The sequence below is a fragment of the Mesoplodon densirostris genome, chromosome 2 (genome assembly GCF_025265405.1).
Source record: "Mesoplodon densirostris isolate mMesDen1 chromosome 2, mMesDen1 primary haplotype, whole genome shotgun sequence".
Lineage (NCBI taxonomy): Eukaryota > Metazoa > Chordata > Mammalia > Artiodactyla > Ziphiidae > Mesoplodon > Mesoplodon densirostris.
Window position 1 is genome coordinate 159,584,284 of NC_082662.1, and position 10,013 is coordinate 159,594,296.

Consider the following 10,013-nt stretch of genomic DNA (forward strand, 5'->3'; position numbering starts at 1 on the left):
GAGTGGCCACTGTGAGTGTGGACTCGGAAGCCACAGGATCAGAACTATGACCTATCCTGGCTTAAAGTGACCTCAGAAGCATCTAAGACAACACTCATTCAGTAGTGTGAGCCCCTTCACAACATTTCTAACCACAAATCCTGTCAAAAGTTTGGCCAGTAGGTATAAATTAATTACGGTTTGATACCTCACCTCAAATACTCAATTCATATGAGTCCCCTGCATAACATCCCAACAAGAGAACACCCAGCCTCTAAGAATAGAGATCTCTAAGAATAGAGATCTCTCCATATCTCCAAATAGTACATACCATTTATAAACAGCTCTAATATTTAGCTAATTTCTCCTCATATATTTAGCCCAAATATGCCACCTGCAGTCTCTACCTACTGACCCTCATACTTTCCCAAAGAGTTTTTGTTTTGGGGGGGGGGGAATTGTTTGTTTGTTTACTCAATAGTCCATCAAATATTTGGAGTCAGTGATAATGGAAACTGTCTCCCCCTTCAAGCCTGCTCTTCCCCAAGATACAGCCCTGGTTTCCCCAACCACTTCTCCTATGACATGGTTAGGATTTTCTTACCATCCTGTTTCCTATGGACAGGAACTCTAGTTAGCTAATGTCCCTCTTCACATGTGGCCCCAAGTTCTGAACAGGGGGATACTGGGTGTGAGCTGACTGGGCCTGATGAGCCATGGAGAAAGCCAGGCTGTACGGTGGTGACCTGGACTGGCCCAGGTCACCATGGCTCATCACTGTGTCCTCTGAGACAAAAGGAGCCGCGAATGTCTGTGTCCCAGTGCTGGCCTGAAAGAAACAGACAGGGATGGTGAGGTGGAGCTGAGTGGACAGAGTTCTGAGCAGAAGGCCAGGGCAATGAGGCACAGTAAGTCCACTACAGACAAACGAGTTCCGTTCCGAGAGCGCATTCGTAACTCCCATTTGTTCGTTAAGTCCAACAAAGTTAGCCTAGGTACCCAACTAACACAATCGGCTATACAGTACTGTACTATAACAGGTTTATAATACTTTTCACACAAATAATACATAAAAAACAAACACAAAAATAAACATTTTTAATTTTATAGTACAGTACCTTGAAAAGTACAGTAGTACAGTACAACAGCTGGCATACAGGGGCTGGCATCGAGTGAACAGGCAAGAAATAAAGATACTGTACTACCGTACCCTATACAGTACAAAGTACACAAAAGCACAACTACTTGGAGAGGATGCAATGACAACGTGCGCCAGACATGTGAACTAACTTACGTGATTGGACGTGCAAACACAGGTTCGCATCTTTGAAAGTTTGTAACTTGAAGGTTCATATGTAGGGGACTTACTGTAATGAGCTGGGTAGAGCAGCACGGAAGTAGTGGACCCAAGGGGTAGGTGGAGTAAGAGCTCAGTGCAGCCAGGCTGAGGAGCCAGATAGGAACAGAGAGGTGAGTGGAAGGTCTCTTAAGCGGATGCCAGGTTTGTTGGGCATGGGTCAAATGTCCAGAACATCCTGACAAAAGAACAACAGGTTGGACGGCCTCATGAATGTGTCTTTTTTCCAGGGGACTCCCTCAGCTATCATCAGGGCCGCCCTTTCTCCACAGAGGACAGAGACAATGATGTTGCAGTTACCAACTGTGCCATGTCATACAAGGGGGCTTGGTGGTATAAGAACTGCCACCGGACCAACCTCAATGGGAAATACGGGGAGTCCAGGCACAGCCAGGTGGGTGAAGCTCTGCCGCTGCATGAATGACCCAGAGCCGTGCAGCCCACATCCCTTGGCTTTATGTTCTAAGTACACAGGTGGGTCTTATATTTCCCTTTTAAAAAGATACACTCAGAGTGTTGAGAAAGGACTCTCATAAAGAGGAAAGTAATGCAGACACTGGGATAAGAGCAGGACAGAGTCGAAGCCAGAGGAAGAAAAGGGAAGCACCTGGACTCAGGAGCTGGAACTCACCCAGAGAAGCCTTTGACAACCAGTCAAGTCCCATTTCATTTCCTCATCCAGCCTATCCCATGAAAAGCTTATCAAGTTCAGGGACAGCTTCAGAGGCTCAGCTTCATCCAAAGAAGTGTCCTAGGAAGGGAGAGATCAGAAATAGCAGTGTAAATGGGACTGTCTTTCCCCATTAGAGACCACAAGTGGGCCAACTGGGACCTCTCCAATTTTAGCACTGAAAGGCTAGCAGCCAGGGCACCCCTTAGTCCTGGGCAAACCAAGATGGTTGGTCACCTGATAGGTGGAAACCACCTGACTCTCCCATCAGGAGTGAGCAGTCAAACACAGTTATGCTCTTCGAAATGCTTCTATACTGTTGGGAACTTGAAATTCAACACTAGTTACTGGTGTGTGCAAATCCTGAAAGCCAAAACCAGAAAGCCAGCAATAAGGAATGACCTGCAACTCATTCCCATTATAGACCCAGGCCACTGGCAATGTCTGAAGAGAAAAGCTAGAAAAAAATCTCTGCTCTTTTGCCCTTTCTGGGAACTCAGCCTCAAGCTTCATGTTAATGGAAAATGACTAAATGCACATCTTGGATTCTCCACTCTCATCATCCCCTATCGTTTCAAGCTGGCAGTTCCGTTGCGGGGGCAGGGGTGGTCTGACATGCTTATCTTTCTCTTTCCCAGGGGATCAACTGGTACCATTGGAAAGGCCACGAGTTCTCCATCCCCTTCGTGGAAATGAAGATGCGCCCCTACAGCCACCGTCTCATGGCGGGGAGGAAACGGCGGTCCTTGCAGTTCTAAGCAGTGGGCGGCTGCGAGCCAACTGACCTTTTCTGTCATTTGTTTGTATTTTATAATATGAAACAAGGGGTGGGGGACATAGTAATGCTTTGCAACATATTAAGAGCGTTGGAAGGAAGCAGGATGTAGCAGGAATCAGCTGAGAATCAGCAGCTCATGGTTTCTGCTGCCCCCGGGCCTGACCCTCTATCTCCATGTCCCTCCTACCCAGTCATCCTTAACCTACCCCTCTTTTCCCACCAAGGAGGAAAAGTGAGACATTTTCTTAAAAGACCAATTCAAAGGCAAATCCTGGAGTCAGACTCTGTGACAGTGACAGGCACGTGCCTTCTTTCCTGCCCTCCTTCTGAGATGCCCTTCTCTTCCAGGTATTGTGCTCTGGTCACTGCCTTGGATGGCCAGGTTCTCACCCCAGCCCAGAGAAGGGGCCTCAGCAAGAAAGCTTTGCCAACAAGTCCCCTTAAAAGGAAACAGATGAACCTCAGCCCATCCCAACAACCCAAGGCATTTCTAATGGGCCAAAGATTCTCATCTGACACTCTTACTCTTACCAGCCAAGTGTCCTCTGTCACCTTTCAAGAGTAGTGGACTCTTTTCCAGCCAACCCATCCTTTGCCCACTTCCATCCTAACCCTTAGACCCCCTACGGCCCCACAAGCGCAACCACTGTTTTGGATTCTAGCTCCCAAGGTGTTGCCTGCCCCTGGCCTGGGCTGTATAGCAGCTGTGTACCCAGGGGTCATAAGTCCCTGCCCCTCCCTTGGGTCACAGACAGCAACTTTCTTTAAAGATGGGAGGGGGAGATAGTTGTGGTTTGTAGCACTTTGGGGTCAGGCATGGAGGAAAGGACAGAAGAAATAGAAATCAGGGCCCCCGCCATTGAGATGACCAGTTCCATGGGGAACACAGATATCACTTAGCTCCATTTTCTCTATTTCTGGTCCTATTTGTCATGGATTTTTTTTTTCCTGAATTGCAAACGGAAGGCCTCATTCCTGTCTTCAGCCAGGCTCTCCTTGGTGATGGTGGTGGTGGTGGGGTGCTTAATAAGAGTCAGAAGATGTTATATGACCAGCCAGCCATTCCCCTGACTGATAATCCTTGGGAAGAGGTGGAATTTTAGGGTTTTGGTTGCAGTTTTCTCCTCTTTCTTGGTCCTGTGAGAAACAGGAATGACCTCCTTAATGAGGTGAGCTCATGAGAAGCCTTTCTCCATCTTCTTTTATTATTCTGCCTTTGAGAGGAAAAATGAAAAGTGCCAGTGGAAATAACATCTAGAAATCCAAAGGTGAAGAGGGGAGAAGTGCGGGCCTACCTCCCATTTTATGAGATGTGCTCTCTTCACTGGCATGATTTGATTTTTAAACCCAAGAGAGCTGGAGGCTCTAAAAGCCATGACCCTTCAACTTCTCCAATCAAATGTCAGCTGTAAGCATCCCTGCAGCATCTGCCAAAATCCATGCCCGGTCTCCCCAGCTGCCTTTTCCCTTTCCTCTCCTTTTCCTTAAGGCCCCAATTCTGTTTTTCTTAATGCCCACATTTAGTCAAACTGGGGCATCCTGGGCCTTTCCCAACCAATCACGGGATGAGCCTGAGAGCTGGAAATTTTCTAATGGAAACATCCACAATCTAACCAAGCTCTGTTAACCAGGAAAGGAGAGTCCCTCAGACTGACAACCACACTTCTGAGGTTATGAGGATGGAGTCAGCTTCCACTTGCACTCTCCCTTTAGCAGACCCTCAAGGCCTTGTTCACTGCCATGGTGTGGGTGTGACTGCCGGACCAGTGCTGAAAACAGAGGTTCCATTTCTCAGTTCACCATGGGCTTCAAAAAACCTGTTAAGAAATCTGTTAATTAAATAAGATTTAGATAGGGAGTGGGACACCAATGAACATTAGGAAACATGTTGAAGGAGGAACCTGGCATCTCAGGAATAGGCCCAGCTCTGCCACTTTGTTGGCACTATGACATCAGGACAGTTGTTTCACCTCTCAGGGCCTCAGTTTCCTCTCCTGTTGAAAGAAAGTTTAGACTAGAATGGTTTCCCTTTCAGTTTTGACAGTCAGTAAGGCTAGTCTTTGACCTGAAAATGGAAATTGGCATTGGTGAGAGAGCAGAATTAAGTAATGAAAATTCACCAGAAGCCCTGCTTTATGAAAGACAGAAAGAGAGAGACAGACAGAGAGAAGAAAGGAAGGAAGGAAGGAAGGAAGGAAGGAAGGAAGGAAGGAAAGAAGGAAGGAAGGAAGAAAGAGAAAGAAAGGAGGGAGGAAGAATCAGAAGTCATCAGTCAAATATACACACAAGTGTGCGGCACGTGCGCACACACACACAAACACACACACACACACAAGAAAACATTGCAGAAAAGATTGTGCCAAATAAGTGGCTGAACTCATTTTGTCCATAAAAGCAGAACCCAGGGACCTAGTGCCAGTACAGCCCACCTCATCAAGGGAACTGAAATGGAAAAAGATTACGAGTCTCCATGATGTCAATTCAGGTGAAAGCCAAGAAACATCAGTGGAAACCAAAATCTGTCTTTTATTGGAACCAGTTTACCCTGTGGAACATTTTTATAAATAATATCAGCAGCATTGCCTAGATTCATGTTAAAGAATTTTAAGGCTAGAAAGGAACCTCAAAGATTAGCTCACCCAAAATTCTATAAAAGGATTTATAGATTCCTTTTATTAAGTAGAGTGATTTTCTCACAAATTTTCACCATTTTTAAGAGACACTGTGCCCCATTACCTCCCCAAGGCCCATGGTCAACTTGACTCAAAGCTTCATAACTAGACTCATGCATTCCTGCTTATCCTGTTCCTCCAAGTACCCGTGCTCTTCCCAAGGGTGGATCCAGTAAGCAATGTTCACAAAGCAGTCACCCTCACACACCAAAGTTTCCCTCAAGGGACTCAGAGGGAATAGAAGTGGACCCTGGTCAGAGGCAGTTAAACTGCAGACACATCAGGATGTATATTTAGAAAAAAAAAAACAAAAACTCTACCACCAATGACTGCAATACACTCACTGCCTAGACCTAAGATCCAGACAGTTTCTTCTTTTTGCATTTCCCCATCAGATAATTTCCAACACAGTAAACTCACATTCTCCAGGCTTATATCTGGAAGGTGAAGGGGCGGGGGTAGGGGGGAGACGACAAATCTGTGGAAAATGCCTGCTGGCCTTTAGACAGATTTAACTGGAGGAGGGAGACTTGCTAAGTGTGACCACTGGGGCATTTACAAGCCCCCGTCACCTCCTGACAGTGGGGTTGAGGATACCCAGTGCCTCCAGGTTTTCAGAACTCATACCAAACCAGGACCCAGGAAAACTGGCCAACTGATTTGTAAAAGAAACAACAACAAAATGGCAGCAAGAAAATGCAAAGCAAACTTCCAGAAATAGTTAAATCCGCCCTACCCTTCACCTACCAGCTCCCATTCCACTCCTCATGGAGTAGCAAGATACCCAACACCTGCGCCCTCCCACCTGGGTAGCAACCAGCTCTCTGCACAGTGAAGCTGTTATTTCAAAGACAAACCTGAAGAACCAAGGCTGCCAATGAGCTCAATGCCAAACCAAACAATCCTTAATCACATTTATACCTTCAAAATCCAGTCCCAGAACTAAGCTGTAGATTAAGGGACAAAAGGTCATTATGGAATTTTTTCAAAGAGCCCTTTTAAAAGTATCAGTTGAGAGAGGTTTATGAGTTCCTCTTTGTCCTCTCCTCTAGAAGATAAATGGAACCTGTGAGAACAGTGGGTGCACCAAGCTGAGGGGGTTGAAATAGACTAGCTAGTGGCCTGGATTTGCAAATACCCCTTGGGCATGAAAACATTTTTCTTTTTCTTCTTTAACCTCCACCCAGAATTTCAGGAAAGGTGGAGCCACTTAACTCAAGATATGTGATTTTCTATGCTTGCTTTCTTATCACCAGACTTCTACTCAATCTAATCCCTTACTTCCATTTCTTTCCCTCCAAAGGGGGCCCTATACTTGCATCTCACTGTCCATTCTTAAAACTTTGATAAGGAACCTCAGAAAGATTCACACTTCAGTTTCAAGAATCCCAAGAGGGTGGGGGTAATCTCAAACTTGCCATGGCTGCAAGAAGGGCCCTGGGACCTCAGAGGGCTGGAGTGAATCTGTGAAGTTTAAGAGTCTGCCTCTTGAACAAAGCTCCAGATACCAAGAGCTGCTGACTCAGTTCTGCATAGCCTCCCTGGGTGGTCTGTTTTCCTCCCAGCAACAGTAACAGAGAGGTTCTTTGCTCTGAGGAAAGGTGAGTCAAGGGGCTGGCTTCTGCACTGTACCTATAGCCTCTCTCTGGCTCCACCTTAGGGTCTCTTGGCCAAGACCCTGAAGATCTTTGACTAAATGCTTCCCTAAACCTTTGTTTCTTCCATAACCCAGCCTCACACAGATGGGATAAGGTTTCCCTCAGCAATACTGGAACATTCTGGCACTACCAGGCCAAAGGAGTACTCACAGGCCAAATGGAAACCTCTAAAAACAAGTAAGGGAAAAGCTCTAGGATAAAGAATGTGTTGGTGTAAATTCAGGTCCAATTTGAAAGAACTGGGTCTAGTTCATCCTAATTGTATCCACACTGGATTTACTTATGTCCATTCTGGGCTCTTCAAGCTTTGAGAAACAGCTGGGAAGAAAAAAATTAAATGTAAAATACAAAATAACATAAAAAAGAAGCTGATGGGTCATTGGAGACAAAAAGCAAGCTTTCTACAGATGGTCCCACAGTAAAAAAAAAAAAAAAAAAAAAATACAGAGACCCAGGCATGAGGAGCCCTGGTAAAGGGACCAGCATTAGTTCCTTGAGTTCTAGCCCCCAATCTCCCCACAGAGCTCCTGTCAGTTCACCCACTTCACCAAACGAAGGCACCAGAGGCCTTCAGGGCACAGAAATGAGAAGCAGAAGGGCTTTCTTTGCTTGCTCAACCAATCTGCCCGGACCTCGCTATTTCTTCACAGCAGCCACAAGCCCGATTTGCCATCTCCAGCATGTCTGATTCCTTTTTCAAGGTCACCCCTTGCCTGAAGCATGACTTCACTGCACCTGCAGCACTTCATTGTCCAAATGTCCTTGGCAAACCTTGCAGTGTTTGGACAGTCTTGCATTTTCTCCCCACCGGAAATCCTCCCTCCTTCCCCAAGCTTAATAGGGCTATTGCAGAGCATCCAAATAACACAGCTCTTGTTCCTCAGAAAACCCGTCTGCTGTTAACTTCATAAAACAGCTCCTCAGTGTCGACTGTGAAGCTGGGCTGATGCTAAAGTTCCAGTTCATTTAAGCCTTCTGGTCTCATGGGCTCAGCTCTCCCAGGTACTGGCACTGGCTCACTGGCATCAGGGGATCATGGGAGGCAGTGCAAACATCCCAGGAGGCCTGGAACACTGAAGCCACGAGAGAGGGTGTGGGCCCAGGTGCATGGCCAGGAGGCAAATGCATGGATGAGAACTATTGTTTTCTTCCCATCACTGGTTTGGCAGCCCCCAGGAAGACCCTGCGTTCTTTATTAATATCTTGTCCTTGAGACTAATAAGCTCAACACAGCCTCCAAAGGGCAAATATGGGAAACTTCAGAGCTGGAAGGGACTCTGAAAATCATCTAACCCATCCCCCTCATTTCATTCTCCAGGAAACTGAGGCCCAGAAAGGTTAGGCAACTTGCCCCAGTTCACCCAGCTAATTAGTAACAGGGCTGAGATCAGATCTGGCATAGGCTTTTTCATTTCTTCTCTCCCCAAATGAAGACTAAGAGAAATGGTATTTATTGCATACCTACTATTTTCGATACTGTGCTAGGAGCTTGACATCTATTACTTTGTTAAATCTTCACCACACTGTTAAATCTTCACCACACCCTGGCTCAAGTTTAATCATTTTACAGATGAGAGAATAGAAGAACAGGAAGGTTAAGTAACATGCCCAAAGTCACACAGCTGCTAAGTAGAGCCATAATTGGAAGCTCTCTGTCTAACTAAAGTCCATGCTTTTGCTGCTTCATGAGGCTGCGGCCCTTTAAATTTATTTAGCCAAGTGGCCACCATCTTGCATTTACTAATATTCTCACAAAGGGGCTTCTAATGCCACTTCCTCTCTCCTCTCTGTCTTTTAAGAAAAGGGAGTTCTTGCATAGTTTTTGCCACATACTCCAGGGGACCTTCAACCTCACCATCAGAAGTAAGAAACACCCTGGCAACTTTTTCCTTTTCCTTTTTTTTAATTTGGGGGGTGAAGAAGAGGGTCACAGTGGGTTGGGAGGGGAAGATAAAGACCAGAACACAAACACTATTTCCCCCACCCCACTTCTTGGAGAATATGCAGCCTCTGTCTCATCCAACATTAGAAGAGTGAGAAATTCCAGAATCATTCTTCTCAAACTGAGGCAGAAGACGTGGCCAGGATTGAGGAGGGGGATGCCCCCAGAATAAGCATGGCATGTGTTCCTGGAGTGTCAGTTTTACTCTTGAATTTGGGAGGGAAAGGATTATATTATTCATGTATTCAAAGCGATGCAGATGGCATCAAATGCAGAAATGCCAAGAATTTTTAGGCTAAAACCTGTAAGTTATAGACTGACTTGGGCTCCCTCCTTCTAGACTCTCAGGGGTACTAGGACCTTCATGGTTCTTTGCAGGGACATATCAGTGGAAACTTTTGAGGAATGAGGCTAGAAGAAGGCAGGGGACAAATTAATTTTGTTCATTCCCTGGTTTCTTTATCCTTCTCCCTTCCTGCTCCCACCTCCCAGTGGGCAGGGCGGCTCAGAGGACTCAGTAACTATAATCTCAGCTCTCTTTGCTACTTTGCGGAGCTTAGAAGGCAATTGATACTTGGTAACTTGTATTTTTCACTGCCTGGCCCAAACTCCAGAAACGAGCCCCTGTCTCTTATTTGAACAACATTTATATGTAAAGGAATACGTGTCTTGGGAGAGATCTCTGCATTTTATGGTCCTCTCCCATGTAGGGGCTGCTTGGGCAGCAGTGACCTCTGTGTTAGATGCAGCAGACACCACAGTTTCCAAAAACATGTCAGTTAAGAAAGTGCTCCCCTGCCAACTCTCTGTCCCCACCCATGACCTCCCTGATGCCTAGACTCGCACCACAGCCCCACAGACCAAGGTTCACAAGCTATTGCTAACACACAGACTCGCCCTTCCTATCATTCTATACACCCATCCCATCATTCCAACCTCAAAGACACTCCAGGCCCA

General features: G+C 46.1%; 1 protein-coding gene across 1 annotated transcript in view; it reads left to right on the forward strand.

The window, feature by feature from the left end:
- TNR (tenascin R) overlaps nt 1–2,764 on the forward strand; it is a 78,057-nt gene extending 75,293 nt beyond the window's left edge. The window contains exons 20-21 of the mRNA XM_060088560.1: nt 1,567–1,730; nt 2,645–2,764. Of these exons, the coding sequence (XP_059944543.1) occupies nt 1,567–1,730; nt 2,645–2,764 (284 nt within the window). The remainder of the gene's footprint in view (nt 1–1,566; nt 1,731–2,644) is intronic.
- The last annotated feature ends 7,249 nt before the right edge of the window (nt 2,765–10,013 follow it).